At 36.2% G+C, this 19,384-nt stretch overlaps 2 protein-coding genes across 9 annotated transcripts; one reads left to right on the top strand and one right to left on the bottom strand.

Annotated features, from left to right (window-relative positions):
• Positions 1 to 10,571: 10,571 nt before the first annotated feature.
• Positions 10,572 to 17,447, top strand: LOC107759295 (calmodulin-binding protein 60 A). 3 transcript variants are annotated; one of them, XR_001642154.2, is made up of 10 exons: positions 10,572 to 10,765; positions 11,093 to 11,177; positions 11,829 to 11,878; positions 11,962 to 12,452; positions 12,894 to 13,048; positions 13,345 to 13,539; positions 13,646 to 14,186; positions 14,798 to 14,953; positions 16,299 to 16,393; positions 17,310 to 17,447. XR_001642154.2 is itself a non-coding variant. In XM_016577178.2 (7 exons), the coding sequence occupies exons 1-7, from the start codon at positions 10,671 to 10,673 to the stop codon at positions 14,144 to 14,146; spliced, it is 1,572 nt and encodes a 523-aa protein (XP_016432664.2). In that variant the 5' UTR covers positions 10,572 to 10,670; the 3' UTR covers positions 14,147 to 14,543. The 3 variants fall into 3 exon arrangements, 1 of the variants encoding a protein (XP_016432664.2); XR_001642155.2 differs by lacking the exons at positions 16,299 to 16,393; positions 17,310 to 17,447 and adding an exon at positions 15,851 to 15,989; XM_016577178.2 differs by lacking the exons at positions 14,798 to 14,953; positions 16,299 to 16,393; positions 17,310 to 17,447 and having other exon boundaries at positions 13,646 to 14,543.
• Positions 15,003 to 19,035, bottom strand: LOC107759296 (uncharacterized protein At5g50100, chloroplastic). 6 transcript variants are annotated; one of them, XR_001642156.2, is made up of 9 exons: positions 18,584 to 19,033; positions 18,327 to 18,460; positions 18,116 to 18,223; positions 17,687 to 17,743; positions 17,538 to 17,603; positions 17,398 to 17,458; positions 16,555 to 16,598; positions 15,894 to 16,008; positions 15,003 to 15,583 (listed from the first exon to the last, which is right to left on the bottom strand). XR_001642156.2 is itself a non-coding variant. In XM_016577179.2 (8 exons), exons 1-8 carry the CDS (start codon positions 18,735 to 18,737, stop codon positions 15,970 to 15,972), a joined length of 663 nt encoding a protein of 220 aa, XP_016432665.1. In that variant the 5' UTR covers positions 18,738 to 19,033; the 3' UTR covers positions 15,685 to 15,969. The 6 variants fall into 6 exon arrangements, 2 of the variants coding, with proteins under 2 accessions (XP_016432665.1, XP_016432667.1); XR_012708602.1 differs by lacking the exon at positions 15,003 to 15,583 and adding an exon at positions 16,892 to 16,990 and having other exon boundaries at positions 15,685 to 16,008; positions 18,584 to 19,035; XR_012708603.1 differs by lacking the exon at positions 15,003 to 15,583 and adding an exon at positions 16,862 to 16,990 and having other exon boundaries at positions 15,685 to 16,008; positions 18,584 to 19,035.
• Between the last annotated feature and the right edge of the window lie 349 nt (positions 19,036 to 19,384).

Raw genomic sequence — 19,384 nt, forward strand, 5'->3', positions numbered from 1 at the left:
TTTAACTCGTTTACTTAATACTAATAGCTTCTTTCGTTTATTTAATTTGTGATCCATATATATGTCAAAGATGTTTAGTATTAATTCTTTTATTTTTCATTCATTCATCACTAATAATGCATGGCATAGCTAGATTAATCGATATAAGTCGAGACGTTTTGTTTTTACTATTAGTCGATATAGGTCAAACGTTTTGTTTTTAATATTCATCGATGCATCTAAGTAAGTTATAAGTCGATGAATCAATTTACAAATAGCATGTTATATATAGTATATGTTAGTGTATTCATTATTTGTATTACAAAAGTGTTAACGAATTACATTTATATTATTTAGATAGTAAATATAAAAGTAATTCGAAAGTTTGATCAATGTTGACGTAATAACCGACCAACTTTGGTCGGTTATTTTGCAGAAAATAACAATTACCGACCAAAGTTGGTCGGTAAATGCTTCCCCTACATTAACCGACCAACGTTGGTCGGTAATTTTAAATATAAATTCTTAAATATTATAAAATATTTTAAATAATAAAATAATTATTAAAATTTAAAAAATTAGATCCAGATTACCGACCAACGTTGGTCGGTAATCCAAAATTTTCTTGTCTGACCAGCTGGATCAATTCGTTGACCAATTTATCGACCAACGTTGGTCGGTATTTAGTTTTAAAAAAATGTAATTTTTTTTCCCCAGTTTCCGTCCAACCTGAACGGTTTTTGGTCGCTTTTTTGACCAACCAACGTTGGTCGAAAATAGTTGGTCGGTTTTTAGCAGATTTTTAGTAGTGTGAGTCGGGTGTTTTTCACGTAAAAATACTTGTGTTCTTTACTTTCCGCATTTACTATTTTCACAGCAGTAGTATAAGGAACACTTAGAAGAACCATGTCCTTCTATAATCAGTGCACGCAAAAATTGGACACCACACAAATCACCATCCCCCCCTCTTGTGTGGTATTGAAGTACAAAACATCAATTGGTATCAGAGCAGGTTATCTTTGAAGAGGCTAACACCTTAGGAGAAGATTAAGATGAGTGCACCACCTGAAAACTGGGAAGGGCAATCCACTGCTAGGCCACCACTCTTTAATGGCCAGTACTACTCTTGGTGAAAAAATAGGATGAGAGATCACATTATAGGATAGGACTATGAGCTATGTGACATTAATTGTCACCTATGGTCCACTGGCTACCTTGAAGATAAATGCTGAAGGAGTAGAGGTGCCAAAGACAAGAGCGGATTGCACTGCTGAAGACTTGAAGAAATGGGAGAAGAATGCTAAAGCCAAGAAATGGCTTGTTTGTGGACTTGGTCCAGATGAGTACTGCAGAATCCAAAGTTGTACCACTGCTAAGCAAATTTGGGATACTCTGCAAGTGGCTCATGAAGGAACACCTCAGGTGAAGAGATCCAAAGGAACTCTACTGTATTCTCAATATGAGAACTTTACTGTGAAGGAAGGAGAAACCATCCAAGAGATGTACACAAGGTTTACTACTTTGACAAATGAGCTAAAGTCTCTTGGAAGGATTATTCCTGAAGAAGATAGAGTCGAGAAGATACTGACAAGGGTTTTGCCTATCACTTGGAAAAGTAAAATCACTGCCATTCAGGAATCAAAGAATATTGTCACTCTCCCATTGGATGAATTAATTGGAAATCTTACTGCCTATGAACTTAGGAAACAAACCATGAAACTGGATGTACCTAAGAAGGAAATGAGCTTGGCACTCAGAATCACTGAAGGTTCTGATCTAGGAGATGATGAAATGGTTATGATCACCAAGAACGTCAAGAAGTACCTGAGGAGAGGAACCAAGGTTATGGCCGAATGAAGGAACATAAAGAAGGAACATGTTCAACCTAAGAAATTAAGAAACAACAAAGGATCAACCAAGGCTATGGCCGCTGCTTGGGGAGAAAGCTCAGACGATGATGAGGATGAACAAGCACTTATGGAAATCGGAGAATCTGATGAAGAAACTGAGGTAAGTGTAATTCATCTCAAAGACAAAATTAAATTATTGTCTAAAAAAAGGTTGTCTGAGTTACTTCTGGAACTAATTGATGAATCTGAGGATATAAACAATGAAAAGGAACAATTGTCTAAAGAATGTGTGATTTTGAAGGCTAAGTGCAAAAATCTGGAACTTAGGGTTAGTGAAACTGTAAGTGAAAATATTGTGTTGAAGAACCAGGTTCATGCACTTGACTCAACTGTGCTAGAGCTTAGATATGAAAATCTAAAACTGAAATTAGGAACAGGTAAAAAGATAGCTGATCACACACAACTCACTCTAGAAGAAAATATAGGAAAAATAAAATATGAGTTGTATAAAAGGGATGAACAGGTAAGAATCCTAAAGGAGGATCTAAGCAAGGTCAAGCATGAGCTAGACAAAACTTGTAAATGGAACAGGTCCTCCGATGCACTTTTATGGCTACAAGAACACCATAGTAGCAACAGAAGAGGATTTGGCTTTGGGAACCTGGCACCTAAGTGGGATACCAAAAGCAATTACCTCACACTTCCTGAGAACAAGATTTGCACACACTCTGATAAAACAAGGCACTATAAAAGTGAATGCACTGCAAAAGAAAAGGCAAGTCAAAACAACAAAGAATTTGTTCAAGGGAAGAATAGGCTACCAAGTTGGGCTAAAAGAATTTCATTCATCCTTTTGCCTATAGAAAGGGACCCAAACTAGTTTGGGTTCCTAAGACTAACCCCTGATTTCCTATTGTAGGTCCAAGTGAAGGGGAGCAGCCAAATATAGAACATGGATAGTGGCTGCTCAAAGCACATGGCAGGAAGCAAGAACCAGTTCCTTTCACTTGAGGACCTTAAAGGAGGTAATGTCTCTTTTGGAAATGGGAAGAAATGTGAGATCATTGGGGTTGGAAAGGTAGATAAGACCGATTCTCACTCTATTGAGAACGTCTACTTGATAGATAGACTGGAGTGCAGTCTAATAAGTGTATCACAATTATGTGATATAGGTAACATGGTAGCATTCATCTCTACAAAATGCTTTGTGATTAATCTTACCACTGACAAGATAGTTTTGCAGGAAAAAAGAGTGAACAACATATATGTTGTAGATCTGTCCACACTTTCAGATAATGAACTCACTTGCTTAAGTGTGTTGGTTAATGATCCCCTCTTTTGGCACAAGAGACTTAGACATGCTAGTCTAAGTCAACTCAATAAACTACTCTCCAAGGACTTGGTGATAGGGCTGCCTAACATAAAGTTCAAGGAAGATAAAGTTTGTGAGGCATGTGCAAGGGGGAAGCAGGTAAGATCCTCTTTCAAAAGAAAGGAAGTGGTAAGCACCACCAGGACGATGGAACTAGTCTATATGGATCTTTGTGGACCAATAAGAACATTGAGCGGAGGTGATAAGAGATATGTGATGGTGCTTGTTGATGATTACTCTAGGTTTACTTGGACATTTATTTTAACATATAAAGATGAAACATTTGACATGTTCACTTCTTTTGTTAGAAAAACTCAGAAATAACTAGGTAATCAACTTGCATCTCTTAGGTCTGATCATGGTACTAAATTTGAGAATGCTAAATTTGCTGAATTTTGTGATGAGCATGGCATAAATCATAATTTTTCTACTCCTAGGACTCCACAATAAAATGGAGTAGTAGAAAGAAAGAATAGGACATTGGAAGAAATGGCTAGGACTATGCTTCTTTCTAGTAAACTGCCCTATAGTTTCTGGGCAGAAGCTGTGAACATTGCATGTTACATCATAAATAGGTGTATAACTAGATCTCTTGTTGAGAAGACTCCATATGAGTTACTTAAATGGATAAAGCCAAGCATGTCACGTATTAGGGCATTTGGATTCAAGTGTTTTGTGCATAATAATGGTAAAGACTCTCTAGGTAAGTTTGATCCCAGAAGTGATGAGGGAGTATTCTTGGGATATTCTTCACATGGTAAATCTTATAAGATCTATAACAAAAGAACTATGTGTGTAGAAAAAAGTGTACATGTGGTTTTTGATGAAACTAACATTCTTTCTGAGAGACAGGAACATGATGATGAAGCAATTGGGTTGGTAAGAAACTCAAATGAAACCACAGCCCAGACTGAAGCTGCACCAGAGGAAGGAACATGTGATAAACAGGTCCTTCCACCCAGGGTAACTTGATAGGGGGAACTGAACAAAGAGGAAGTGATCCTCAAAACTCGGGGGAACCTGTCCATGAACCTGTTCCTCAGCAACAAAATATTGAAGGAACATCTAGGGGAAACCAATTGGTTGTGAAACTTTACAAGTATCAAAGTTCTTATCCCATTGAGAATATAATTACTGATCCAACCTTTGGAATCAAAACCAGATCTTCATTGAAGAATCTTTGTGTTTTTTATGCTTTCTTATCTCTTATTGAAACTAAAAATATTGCTGAAGCTTTGCAGGATGCAGACTGAGTGAATGCAATGCAAGATGAACTCAACCAATTTGAGAGAAGTCAAGTTTGGCATTTGGTACCAAGACCCAAGGACAGATCGGTAATTGGCACAAAATGGGTCTTCAGAAACAAACTTGATGAAGATGAAACAGTTACAAGGAACAAGGCAAGATTGGTGGTTCAAGGATATAGTCAAGATGAGGGCATAGACTATGATGAGACTTTTGCTCCAGTTGCAAGATTGGAGGCAATTAGACTCCTTATAGCATTTAATGCTTATATGGAATTCACTCTCCACTAGATGGATGCCAAGAGTGCCTTCCTCAATGGCTATCTAAAGGAAGAAGTGTTTGTCAAGAAACCTCTGGGCTTTGAAAGCAAGGAATATCTTGATCATGTGTACAAGCTTGACAAGGCACTTTATGGGCTCAAGCAGGCTCCAAGAGCATGGTATGAAATATTATCAAAATATTTGCTTGAGCATCGCTACAAGAGAGGTAAAATTGACAATACATTATTCCTGAAAGAAAAAGGTAAAGATCTCTTGGTAGTTCAGATATATATCGATGATATAATATTTGGAGCAACTACTAATAAGTTAAGTAAAGAATTTGCTAAACTAATGAAAAGTGAATTTGAAATGAGTATGATGGGTGAGTTTAATTTCTTTTTAGACTTACATATTAAATAAAATTCAAATAGAAATATGATCCATGAGCAGAAGTATGTGAAAGGGTTGCTTAAAAGGTTTAAAATGAAAGATTTCAAAGAAATTGACACTCCTATAGCAATAGCCACAAAATTGGATGTAGATGAACCTGGTTCATCTGTTGATCAGAATTTGTATAGGGGAATGATCGGTTCTTTGTTATAGCTCACTGCTAGCAGACTTGAAATTATTTTCAGTGTAGGCCTTTGTGCTAGATTTCAGGCAAGTCCAAAGGAGTCTCACTTGACTGTTATCAAGAGGATCTTGAGATACCTAAAAGGCACCACTAACCTTTGTCTAAAGTATCCAAAAGGTAGTAATTTCAACTTAGTGGGATATGTTGATGCTGATTATGCATGTTTTCTTCTAGATAAAAAGAGCACCTCAGGTATGGCACACTTTCTTGGCTCATGTCTTGTGTCTTGGGCCACCAAAAAGCAAAATTCGGTGGCCTTATCTATTGCTGAAGATGAGTATGTTGTTGTTGCCTCATGTTGTGCTCAATTGTTGTGTATCAAACAAGAATTAATGGTCTTTGGAATTGATGTAGGTTGTATCCCCATCTTTTGTGACAACACTAGTGTAATTAGTATGACTAAGAACCCAGTTCATCACAAGAGAAATAAGCACATAGATGTTAGACATCATTTTTTAAGGGACAACTATGAGAAGGGTTTTATCACTATGGAATTTTGTGCTACTGACAAGCAAATAACTGACATCTTCACAAAAGGTCTAAGTAGAAATCACTTTGAAAGGAACATGTTAGAATTAGGGATGATTAAGATCACCTAAAAGGAACCAGTTCTAACTCAAAAATATTGGTTAGAGAAATTGTGAACTTTTGTACATAATTTGATTAGATTTTGCTTAGTTTCATACTTTCATCAGTATACTCTTGTTCCATGTGCTAAAATGACTCATTAATCTTAATGATATTATCTCTATTTTCTTGAAAAATTCAGACTTACACAAGAGATTTCTTAGTGAAGAGTCTGGTTCATCAAGATTACTTGGTACATATTCTCCACTCTGCATATTTTGAAATAATTATATTTGGATTATGATCAAGAGGAGAGTCTCATTTAATCCTAACCTCTTTGAGCTTATCCATTACAAAATGAACCTGTTTCATTCAAAAGAGTCCCAAAACGCAATAAGTGCCTAGATTCTAGGGAAAGTCACAAAAGTCTCCTCAAACTGACTCCCAAGTTAATTAGACCTCTGAACTTCTGTAAAGGTAGTTGTTACCCAATTAAACTCCGCCTCATTAAATTGATTAGGCCTTAATTGTTTCTTCAATTCCTAGTTTCCAAGCTGTCAAAATTCTCACTATTTTCTCTCATCTTCCAAACACACAAATACTCATCTTCTCTCATACCTAAACACAGCGATGGAAAATCCTTCTGAGAATCCTTCATCACCACCCAAGGAAACAACTCATACACCATCCATCACACCCTCAATCATACCCACATTTAAGAAAGAAAGGTTCAAGATGCTAGCTCGCAAAGTTGTTGCTGGAAAAGAACAAATCAAGAAAATCAATAAGCAGTTGAGGGCAAGTCAGGGAGTTGAACCCCAAAAATCTGAAGACTCTTTCAAATATGCAACTGAAGGGGAAGAAACATTTTCATCAGAAACAAAGAAGGTAAAATCTTGTCCTAAAGTTATATCTGAAGTAACCTCTGAAGCTACTGCAAATCGGTAAACTAGATTTGTTCTGGTAGGAAAAGTGGCTAGGGTAGAGACTGCTGAGTCTGAGAAAATAGGTGATAAAAATAAAAGGAGAAAAGAAAATGAGAGTGAGGGTGTTCAAGGTGATGTGAGGGGAATGGGATATGGAATGGCTGAATCTTCACCCACCCCTGTTAGTTTGATTGAAGAAGATTGAGTTATGGAAGGAGGGAGTGAGGAATCAACTGGAAAAGAAGAAAATGTGAAAGAAAAAGGGGAAAGTTGGTCTGGAGAAGCTGCTGAGGGGTTGATTAGATTGGGGAAGAAGGTTCAAGAACTTGTTCCATCTGAGCAGGAACCCCTTGAAGACTTACTGAAAAAGGTGTCTGATAGTTACAATCCTAAAAAGAAAAGAAGTTCAGAAGTTAGAGTCTCCGGTACTGTTAGGGAAAACAAGAAAAAAAGGGCTACCTCGTCTATTCATGTAGATACTCCTCTTACAAGAGGGGGAGCTACAAGGAGTCAGAAGAAGCAGAGTGAGGCTGAACTGGAAAAGGCTTTAGAAGAAAGTAAGAGAAAAGTTGCTGCTAAGGGAAAGAAGAAGGTGGTTGAGCCTGTTGAGGCAGTTGAAATTGATGAGATGGACCTGGTTCTTCAGGATAAAAAGGAGGCATAAGAAATGGAGGTTGTGACTCCAAAGGCAAATAAGATCAAGACTTCTACAAAGAAGTCTGTTTCAAAGACAAAGTCTGCAGGGCCATCTACCTTGGTCAAAAGAACCAGGTTTGTCTTGAAGTCCATAAAAGTGAAAATAGTGGAAGAAGAAGAATTGAGTAGGGAAGAAGAAGAAGAATCCGATGCAGAGAAGGACAAGATGGTTAAGTTTGGAAAAAGATCCATCTTGAAAGGTAGACTCCTCGGGAACTTGGAGGAGGAAGGCATGGTGATGCTGCTGGAAAAAATTACAATTGCAAGGTTGGAAGAACATGGTCCTTCATATGGAGGGAAAGCTTGCCAAAACTGAGATTGTAGAGTTCATGGCAAATTGTGAGATCAAGAATGGTAGAGTTACCAGTGTAGTAAAGGGGGTGACAGTGACAAGAAGCTCAAATGGCCAAGTTTAGAGAATCTCCCTACTGCCCTTGCCATTACAAGAAAATTTGGTGACGATGAAGAAGAGCTTGAGCCCAAGGATATATACAAAAGTGAGATGAAGCCACCCCACAAAGTGTTGTTCGAATTTGTTAACAAAGTTGTGCTGCCTGAGCAAGAAATGAGGCACATTGCCACATTCATGGACCTGGTCTTTATGGAATATCTGGACAGTGGGAGGCAAATCAATTGGCCTGGATTCATCATCTAGCTTCTCGATAGAGTTCTGACTGGCACCAAAACTCATGCCATACCCTATGGGTTCATTCTCACGGCTGTACTTGCACACTTTAAGGTACCCAACAAGAAATGGGAAGTTGGTACAAGCAAGGATCATATTGGGGCAAACACTCTAACTGCTTATGACTATGAAGTCCACACCACTTACAAAGAACCTGGTTCATCCAAAAAGGTACATGTGAACAGCAAAGTGCGAACCTTGGTGCAAGAGAATGGGGCTACAAATGTTGAAATTGAAAGGCTGAAGAAGAGGTTGGTAGATGTAGAATCTGAGAGAGATGCTCTCAAAGATGGGCTTGCAGAAGAGAAGTAGAAGAATGATGGCATTCTTCAGGATATGCTGAAACTGCTCCAAGCCAAGAACCAAGAACTTGGTCCTTCCCAGCCTTAAGAACTTTCTAGCCTAGTTAGACCAACCAGTGACTCGGATGGGATTTTTTTTTGTTCATGATCCAATGTTTTATTTCTCTTTATGCTTTGTGGATGACTAAGTATCAATGATAATTAACTTCTTTTGTGCTCTAACTGTTTGTTGATGCTTCTTAGATGGATAATATCATTATATTGATAAATGATGTTTGACTCCATGATTGCATTTGAAGTAGCCCCAATGGCCATGAGTGATTTCTATTAAAATCTGGTTATCTAACATAATTTCTATGCAACTTTTGATGATGCCAAAAGGGGGAAGATAAGTTGTGCTTTTACTTTGGACTATGATATTTATAACCTAATGAACCTGGTCCTTGAAGATTTGTGACTTTAAAATGGAAAGTGTTCTAACATTGTGTTGATGTTAAGCTAAGTTGACACAGGGCCTAGGATTATGAAAAGCACAGAGTTTATCATCATAAAAATGGGGAATTTGTTGGCCCCAAGTGAAGTTTGTTTTGATGATTGACAAAGGAACTCGAGCATGAACCAGGTCCATACACAGTGTGTACAAACACGGGCAGATTCGAGCATAAGAGATGCACGTGAAGGAGATAAGCTTAAGTTGTTATATCTTATATCTCCTGATCGAAAATGTTGCATAAATGATAAGGAGAAGGACTCCTTACTCGAAGAGAACTTTATCCAAGCTAACGGAGGAGTTAGAAGTTGAAGATAACTAGAACTCTTCCACCAAAGAAGAGTATCATTAGAACTCTAAATATTTCACATTCTACTTACTCTATATATTGCAGGATGTTCTCATTCTATAGGTACGCACAAACGCTGAAGTTAAACGTGAGTTGAGAGCAAAATAGCAAGGCATTTTGCAAGCAACTCTTGTGTGATTCAAGTGTGCGAATCTGAAGCTACATGAACCAGATAGAAGAACCAGTTCCAAACGTCTGTCTTTTATTCTAGTTCAATTGTAGTAGGTGTTTTCAAGTTGTACCTTTCAGCTTTATCTAGAAGCAATTGTATTAGGTACTCTGAGTATTCAAGTTAGAGTTAACTTGAAGTTGTCGCAACACTTAGAGGTTGGTTGCCACAATGGGATTAGAGTTAATCCTTAGGTTTACAAAGAGTTTTGTAAATGTTATTTTGGCTTAGTGATTTAGTGAAGTGTTGGGGAAAATCCTATTGAGTAGTAGGTCATGATTTTTTTACCTTTTGAGCCGGGTGTTTTCCACATAAAAATACTTGTGTTCTTTACTTTCCGCATTTACTATTTTCGCAACAGTAGTATAAGGAACACTTAGAAGAATCAGGTCTTTCTATAATCAGTGCACGCGAAAATTGGACATCATCCCCCTCTTGTGTGTCATTGAAGTACAAAACATCAAATCGATATTCACATTTCCGGAGCCGATGGTCCGGATAAGGTTTGTATACATATTATCCTCTTTAAACCCCACTTGTGAGATTATGGTATGTTATTGTTGTTGCTATTCACATTTGACTGATGTGAATATTTTCTTGACAAAGGCAAAGATTACTTTTAGCCCACAGCCAAAACTAATTATATTTGGTAGCCACAAAAGTGTATAAAATTTATACATATATATATATATCAAAAATATATATTTTCGGCTATTATTTTGAGAGCAACTATATACTATATTTTTCCTTCTAATTACAACAAGGTTTTGAAACTATCAATGTAGTAAATTAAAATAATATAAAACGTGAAATTAGCTTGTGAACTCGATCAAAAGCCTAAGGATAAAAAGACCAAATTTTAAGATTGAATTGTACAGAAACAAAATCCAGGGCAACGACGACATAGGTTGTGTAGGAGAGTGTGTTCCTCTCAATTGGGTCGGCTCTTGTTCGTAGGAACACGCCTTCAATGGGACCCACATTCCTTGTCAATCTGTCAAGAAAAGTCTTCACTCCCTATATATATATGTGTGTTGCTTGTTTTTCTACCTATTCACTTTCATAACCCCAATCATAAACTACTTTACATTTGTTCTAACTACTACTTATCCAAAACCTTTTGAGTTTTATACCTTTATACTTTACATGAATGACATAATGTCGAATTCTCAGGATCAGGAATTAGGAACACAGAACAGCAATTCAGAGGATGAGCTGTTAACCTTTTTCTCTTCACCAACGTAAGTCAACTCTCATCTCGTTTACCCTTCAACCATGCAGTGGTGATCATATTTGACAAATAATCTGACTGGCTTTCTGTTTGTGTACTGAATATTCTTACTCAACGTCCTTTTTTCTCTTTCTTTTTTTCCACTGATTAAAAGGATTCTGCTTATTCGCCAATATTTTTTCCCAATAAATTCAAGATTCTTTCTTTATGTGACAGTCGCTTCACCTTAGTGTTTCTTTTTCTTTGTCTGACAATTGCTTCTGCTTCATGTTGCTTCGACAAGTTTCTGGTTTATGTTTTTCTTAATTCTTGCGTTCTTTGTTTTTTGATAATATAGTATGAAGAAATTGCTGGAGGTGATGGTTATCCAGACCTTTGACCGCGTTTTGAAGCCAAAGTTGGAGAATTCGATTCGTAATGTTGTAAGTACAATTCTTGAACTTCTGAGCAGTAAGTGTATATATGATCAATTAGACTTTACTCAAACTTCAAATCTATGAAATTCGCTTTAGTTTATAGTCAGGTTTCATCATAATGATGCTTACATTCTCATAGATGATATCACAACGGATTTTGATCCCTAGCATTTCAATTTACCGAATTTAGTCAAGTTAGTAAAAGATTGACTAGTATCAATTATTATTATTGGGAAAATCATGAAAACTGTCATATGAATCAATGACTTTACAATTACTTGTTACCATTGCTTATTTTCATCTTTTATGGACTGAGGATCTATCGGAAGCAACCTCTCCGCCTTCCCAAGATAGGGGTAGGGGTGAGGTCTACATACACATTACCCCACTTGTGGGAAATCACTGGAGTTTTTGTTATTGTTAATCAATGACTTTACAGATCAGATTTAGAATCATTAAGGTGGCGTTTTGTTCTTCAAACTCTTCAATTTTTCAAAACAAGCGCCACCTAAAACATGAAAGTATTTTAGTGAATATTTCCTATCCGGTGGCTATTGCTCCAGAAAGCATATACTACTTAATTCTTGGGGACTTAGTTGTTATGAAGTTGATGTTCTTCTTGCAAAGACTTCTTCTTAATCTACTTTCTCTATCCAGGTAAAACACGAACTTGAACTGGCAGAGAAGAAGTTTTTGACTGCCAAGGGGTAAGGGACATTCTCTGGTTTTTTCTGTATTCCTATTATCTATTTAGCCAGTGATAGTATCTGATTGTCAATCTCATATCCAGAAACACTGAGAAAGGTATTCAAGCTCCCAAACCAAGAAGCTTGAAGTTAAAGTTCTTGACAAAGGTATCCGACCCTGTACTTACCGGAGTGGAAATTAAAGGAGAAGGAGGTAATGCTATTGAAGTGGCTTTAATTGATGATAATACTGGAGAAATTGTTGAATCTGGACCAGAAGCCTCAGCTAAAGTGGAAATAGTTGTTCTTAAGGGAGAATTTGGAGATGATGATGGATGTAATTGGAGAGCTGAAGAGTTCTGTAGAAATATTGTCAGTGAGAGGAAAGGAAATAAGTCTCTTCTTGCAGAAACTGTACATGTGAGACTCAATAAAGGCGTTGGTTCTATAGATCAGCTCAGATTTACACATTCTTCAATCTATATGAGGACGGGTATGTTCAGGCTAGGTGCAAGAATTGTTGACACTTTCAATAATGTTCAAGTAAAAGAAGCAAGGACTGAATCTTTCACTGTCAAGGATGGGCGCCAGCAATGTAAGTCGCTCTCTATTTACATGATATGAGCAGATAAAGGAGGGTGCTTACAGGAGTCAAAGTTTTGAAAAGAAAATTTTGCTATAGCTTTTGAGGAAATTTTCCTGGTGAAGTTTTTATACTAGACTAGTATCAGAATTCTAGATTACATTTTAGGAGACATATCAGAGTAGGCGCATATTGGAGTTAATCAATATAACCTGGTAACATACATGGTAGCATGGTTAAAACTATGAGAGTAAAGTTGGCTATGAAGTTGAACCTCTAAATGTTGTGACATATTGTGGCCTTGCACTTGGAGATTAGAATCAGACGTAAATGTGATTCACTAAATTTTCTTAGTATTCTCTATATTTCAGTAGTGATGAGGCACAATAGGAAGATAAAGAAACCATCTAACATGTTAGAGTGCATGCTGATTACTGCTGGTTCTATTTGCAGATTATGAGAAGCATGATCCACCATCTCTATATGATGGGGTACATCGGTTAATAAACGTAGGCAGAGGCAGTAAGAAGAACCTCAGGGTTGAAAATGTCAACACAGTAGAGGACTTTCTGATTTTGCTCCTCAAAGACCATGACCGTCTCATATGTGTATTTAGTTTTATCTTTTCTTTTTAAGTTTCATCCTACAGAGTGCTTTCTACCGAGATAAGCATGTTTATTTGTTGCTGAACTGAATGCATCTTTAAGGGCTAATTCTGAAAACTTACTAACTCGTCGATTGGTTACCTAGACCTACTATATGATCATGGCTTATGCTGCCAATTTAACCTTGTATTAGTAGTTAGCATTAAGATTAAAAATCTAAAATCAATTTTTCATTGTAAAGATATGTTTCATCCTCGTTACAACCTAAAGCTAGTACGTATCTATTTGTTGATTTTCAGGTACTTAATCTAAAGCCAAGACAATTGGAGGAGACATTAAGCCATGCTCGAAGATGCATAATTAATGAACGGATGTACTCTTTTATTGACTTTCAAGAAAAGGAAGGTGTGGTTTTTAACATTGTTGGAGAGGTGCTAGGGCTTATTCTGGAGTCCCATTATCTACCTATGCATCAGTTATCTGAAAGTGATAAGGCATGATTTTTGGACCAAAATTCTCTCCATTTCCCTATTTTTCCTTTTGTTGCTCTTATCTCATTTCTATTGCTGTTTTCTTACTATTCTGGAGTGACATTGACAGGCTAAGGCTCAGAGGCTGCTAGTATCTGCATGTGAACATTGGGATCATGTGATACCGGTTGATGATGAGACATCTCTTGTGCAATATCTTTCTCAAAAATCGCCATCAATGAACCCTTTCAATTCTCCAAGTCGAGAGGTTCCTAGCACCAATAACGGTGTTGAGAATTTAAGAATAAGTGATGGACATTGTCATACCTCCAGAGTTGCAAGTGCAGTCAGTCTGAATGGTTGTGGTTCCACCAGTATCAGTAACCTAGATTTCTCTAACTTCCCAATATATAGTCCTACATTCCAAGATATTTTGATTAACGAATTCAACTTTGGGTGTGAAGACTTTGGTTTTGAATCCGATGTTCATCAACCTCATGATGGTTCTGCCCCTATGGTAAAAGCGCAGAGGCGGTGGAGATTGTTGTTCGGTGTCTTAATATTGCTCTGTGCAAAAAGAAGAGCTGCAGCATTAGATATTCAAGTTCTGAAGAAGCGGAAAGTCATTTGATTCTGTGGCTTTAGCCTGTTACTATAGAGTTTGACAGCAGGTCCATTTTTTCTTAGTGATTTTTCTGATTGCTAAAGATTTTTAAGTGCTATAGTAGAAAGAGTTTTGACTACTCTCGTGATATTATCAGTTGGTAGCATACATCTCAGAGCTCTTTATCGAAGCATAACCTTTCCCTGTAGATTCTAGTTACTCCTTCTGCTGCAGTGCTGCTTTTAAGTCTTCAATTTTTAACCTGTAGTACTTCATTTAGCATTTCTCAATTTACTTTAAGAGGGCGTGTTGAAAGTCTAATATAGTTGTATGTTAGCATGTTTAAAGTCTAATACCGTTTTATGTTTGAATGTATTTAGATTCATTTCATATCAAGGTTAATTATATATAATACTATTGATTATTGTCTCATAATTAAGAATCCCAATAATTAAGAGTCTTTATTTCGTGAAATCTAAACTCCTAAATAAGGAGCCCTCTTTTTGTTGCTCGCCACTCAATTCAATACCATATTTTTCTTTTTTAGTCCCTTTTAGAATAAGTTTCTTGATTCTGTAGCCAAAGTTGCTTCATATGATGTTGCCAACAACAAAGGGGGTTGAAATAATACTTGGTGAGACAAGACTTTGTGTTCATACTTGAGCTACATTTTACCAGGTGGAGCTCCAAGAGCCAGTCAAGAAAGGAAAACTAAAGTCGCATGGGGAAGTACTAATTGACTTGTTGAGAAAATAGTCAACAAGTTGCATTGGATAGAACTGCAACAAAAAGAAATGATGGTGTTCATCTGGTAATTTTGTAGAGACGACACAGGTATGATTCTTTTTTATGCTTATCAAAGAAAAATAACTTGTTGCTCTAGTAATATGGAAAGAGTTTAAGCTATAAACACCATCAGTATAAAGAATTTTTTATACTATCAGGTCATTCAATGGATATCTGCAGGTAAAGCCTTCTTAAAATGTTAATCTTAAAAATAAGACAAGTTACCTACTACAACACGTAAAGGTAAACTAGAAATTACTCGATGCTAGTGTATGCCTCTCTCTCTCTCAATAATTTGTTGTAGTATCTATGCTGGTTTTCTTATTTTTCAAGCTACATACAAGGAAAATGAATTTTCATTGAGCACCTCGTTTAAGGTTACTAGTTGAGCTCGAAGTGTAAAAAATTCTCACCATTAGGATATCCTATATCTTCTTTGTATTCATGTAATCAACTTAGTTTTTTTTGTTTAGTTTGTACTAGTTTTCTCTCCTTTTCTTATGTCCTCAACTAGCACTACTTAAAGTTCTTTCCAATGCCACTCTTAACACTTACAAACTGCTTCTATGCCTTCTCAAGTGATGTTCTCATCACACATGTTGGCTGAATTGTCTAACTTGGAGAAATCATACATGTTGCCTTATTTCATTATTTTTCCTTATAGAAGTCCTCTGAATCCTGACAACATAGAAAATTATTGATCGCGGTTAGTTATCTCATCAGAAATGATTTGCTGTACAACTGCACCTGGTTTTTTTATGAGCTATCATTTATGACCATTTCACATGAGGTGTAAAATATAAGCATTACCACAAAAAATTGAACTAAGTGAAGGAGAAGCTTTAGATTGTCATATTTACATGTCTTATCTTTCGGCTTTCTGAAACATGGAACTCTGCATGACTACTGATAGATCTCATTCTAATGCCATGATGAATACTGCAGAAACGAATTACTTTTGGGATTCACTTATTAGCAGAACACATACCATGACGAGGTATGTAGGATTTTCTCAATAACAAGGAGGAGAATCCTCTTCCGATGGTTCCAACATTCTGAAACTCCTAAATTTTGCAAGCCTTATTGTCCTTGCACATTTCCTCCTGTATAGAAAGAAACAACAAAGGCAACATCTTAGTAGTTTGTAGCCCTCCTTATGTATCAAAAACATAGTTCAAACAAAATGCTCCTCCTTATGCTTTATCTATTAAATGTCTTTTGACATAAGTTCAACATTTTAGTCAAAGACAAACTAAATATCTAGTCAGGTTTGTTTTCTGCCAGAAGAGGAAATTTAAGTGTAATATTCCTTTCTCTCCAGATCTTATTCAATTTCCATGTGTCAGACATGAGATTCAAAAATCTAAACTGCATTTTTCTTCAATGCTAACAGGAGGAAAAAGCTGAATGCATAAATAGGTCCAAATATTTATGGATCTGAAGCCAGTACATGATGCAACCGGCATATCAATTGAAAGGCTGAGAAAGGTACTCGTATAATAAATACATTGACTGGCAGGGATAAGAAAAGGGCTTTCTTTGTGATTACGCGTTTAGTTGAAATCCTTTAAATGGTATGAACAGCAATAACTAAGAACTTAGCTTAAAGAAAATGATGACCATATAGGGACACTGTAGTCTTTACCCACCTTATTCTTTCGTGCCAATATAACTTCTTCTAAAGGTGGTCGACCTGTAACAAGAAATACCACTTCAGGAAATTGTTTTAGAGACTGTAAGCTGGGGTTTCTAAAGTGCAAAAATGACGGCATGATAAGATATCACAACAAATGTAATGCCGTTAGAATTCTTTCAATGGAACTAAATTCCTCTAAGTCGACCAAACCATGTACATCACCAAACCTAAGAATATTATCACCAAAACATCTGTAGAGTCTCCCCACATCATAATTACCCATATAAATACCACAACTGAAACACCCCCTTTGAAAATACCTTATTTGAGTCTAAGGTCGTTTCATTCACCTTCTTGATACCAAAATATAAAATCCATAATGGTATACAAAAATGCCACAAGTCTCGACACCATCCGACTTAAATCTCAGATTTTAGCCGCAAACAAATCTGCCAAAAATATCGAATCCATTAGAACTTTCTCAAGAATTACCCCCTTTGTTCAAATCCACATTACACCGCCCAAATGGGCCAAAAGACACGTGCCTCATTAGCACAACAACTCTCAAAGAAGTAACTCTCTATATTGTTAGTCTGTTGGAAAAAACTTTCCTTCTGTCATTCCATGATGGAAAAGTTTTTAAACTGCTTAAAAATTAATTATAAAAACTGAGAAACAAAATACTACTGCATTAAAGATTTCCAAATGATTGAAGGTGGTAACTACTAAAATAGATGTCTAATATCTATGTATGCATGTGATCTATAGGAATACGGGTTCTATAAAGGGGATAGCTCTTTATCTGGAGACTTCTTTATATGGACAGTTGGAAACATAACAATCAAATGGGATTAACCTGTTATCTGAAGACGATACTTTGCCCAGACTCCATACACAGTATCAGCAATAGTTGCAATCTGCAAATCACAATCATTCATGAGAACATGCCAACTGGTGTGGCACAACAATAGAAAGTTAGAATTGAAGAGGACTTACAGGTTCATATTTTGTAATGGCATACACCCATCCTAACCCAACTGCTTCATAGAGTCGTCTAAATGCCTAAACCAGTAATAAAAGAGATGAAACAAATGTAAACTTTCAAATATGAAGGAGAAAATTATAAGTATCAAAATTTGCCAAACCTCAACATTTGTAACCACAGTTCCATCTGATAGTATTGCATGTATTGTTCCCATAACCTAAACAAGTGGTGACAAATCGTCATTGCTTCTTGAAAAATAGAAGGGAGCTCGAGCAATGGATACAGAAGAAAATGCTGAAGAAACACTAGGTGATTTCTTCCTATTTGTTTAAGTCTTAGTGGCAGACTTAGTACATGTGATGGTGGGAGGTAGCAAGTACCCGGTGAATAGTCAAGATGCACAATCTGGCCCGGACAGCAGCGTCATAACAAATTAAAAAAAAAAAAAAAAAAGTTGTGGATAAAACTATGAACTGCTAGGCAATGCATTAGTATAACTAGGTTCTTGCTAGATAATTAAATAGGATGTACTTATAACTAATGAATGGTTTAACTTACACTACATACGAAAGACAGTTAAGGAACATACCGTCTTATAATCAAGGCCTTCATTCTCCTCTGGGCTGTATTCATCAGAACTAATGTCCACAAATTTGATTGTTCCATAACCTTTGTTCCTCTCTTTTAACATGTCAACCTAAGAAAACCATCATCCAATATATAATAGAGCAGCATCTCTTACTAGTAATTCAAAGATTTAAAAGGAGAAGAATTTATTTATTTATTTATTTGTTCATTACCTCACGCATGCATAAGGGACAGTCTCCATCGTAAAGCATCTTAATTTTCCAGTTTTCGTGGCCTTCATTATCCTTCTTTTGTGCGACAGGATCCACATTTGTTTCACTGATTGCTCTAATCGAATATCTTGGTCCTTAGAATTTAAAAAAAAAAAAAAAAAAACACAGAAATTGAAATCAACCCAAGTTTCATCATTACGATCATATAAAGAGTAAAAGAGATTTTTCTCTTAAAGTGAGCAAAATCAAAGTGTTACCATTTTGATTCAGCAGAGGAGGGGTTGAATTGGGTAGAAATTTTGAAGCAAAAACGTGGGATTTGGTTGTGAGATAATGAGGAGGAAGTGAGAGCAGAGCTATGTTGGCTCGTCTTACAACAGGACGCGCTGCCACTCTCAAAGCCATTTGCATATTTCGCCAAACAATTCAGAAAACTGATGACTTTATGAAGAAGAAGTTAATAAGTCCTATGTTTTTGTTCATGTTAACAGCCGCACCTACGTGGCAATTCCACCTTCATTAAATTGATACCATAGAAATTTAATTAAAATGTTTGGGCTTTTATTGGGCTCAGATCAAACCATTTAGGGGTACGATGGAATTGGCCCAATTGCATCTTTGCTTCAAAAGTCTGTTTTATTCTTGGGAATTTGGCACCGTATATCAACTGAGTCTACTAATTGGCTAGAATTAACCCATTTTTCAACTATTGGCATTAAGTAGCCAATAATGTATATCACAATAACAATATGTATATCAAAATATATATCACAATCTTAATTTTCTTTTTTGTGTATATCAAACTTTTATTTTCCTTCTTTGTGTATTTAAAATATGAAATTATAAATATAATTGTCTATCATTTATTGTTGTGTTTAAATCTAAGTGTATAACACAAAAATAATTGTGTTGTTTGTATATCACTATGTATAACATATCAAATAATGTGTATATCAAAAAGTATATCTCAACTTTATTTTCTGTCTTTGTATATATTAAGATGTATATCAATATTTTCTTTTTGTTTTTTGTATATCTCAGTGTACAATATATAATTT

Source organism: Nicotiana tabacum, chromosome 4 (genome assembly GCF_000715075.1).
Source record: "Nicotiana tabacum cultivar K326 chromosome 4, ASM71507v2, whole genome shotgun sequence".
Taxonomy (NCBI): Eukaryota; Viridiplantae; Streptophyta; class Magnoliopsida; order Solanales; family Solanaceae; genus Nicotiana; species Nicotiana tabacum.

Excerpts from the sequence above, each read along its gene's own strand:
- LOC107759295 (XM_016577178.2), top strand. The coding sequence starts at position 10,671 with ATGAATGACATAATGTCGAATTCTCAGGATCAGGAATTAGGAACACAG. Across the intron at positions 10,766-11,092 it reads ACCTTTTTCTCTTCACCAAC|TATGAAGAAATTGCTGGAGG; the intron begins GTAAGTCAACTC and ends TTGATAATATAG. Across the intron at positions 11,178-11,828 it reads AGAATTCGATTCGTAATGTT|GTAAAACACGAACTTGAACT; the intron begins GTAAGTACAATT and ends TTCTCTATCCAG.
- LOC107759296 (XM_016577179.2), bottom strand. The coding sequence starts at position 18,737 with ATGCAAATGGCTTTGAGAGTGGCAGCGCGTCCTGTTGTAAGACGAGCC. Across the intron at positions 16,599-17,397 it reads GTATCGTCTTCAGATAACAG|GTCGACCACCTTTAGAAGAA; the intron begins GTTAATCCCATT and ends TTCTTGTTACAG. Across the intron at positions 16,009-16,554 it reads TATTGGCACGAAAGAATAAG|GAGGAAATGTGCAAGGACAA; the intron begins GTGGGTAAAGAC and ends CTTTCTATACAG.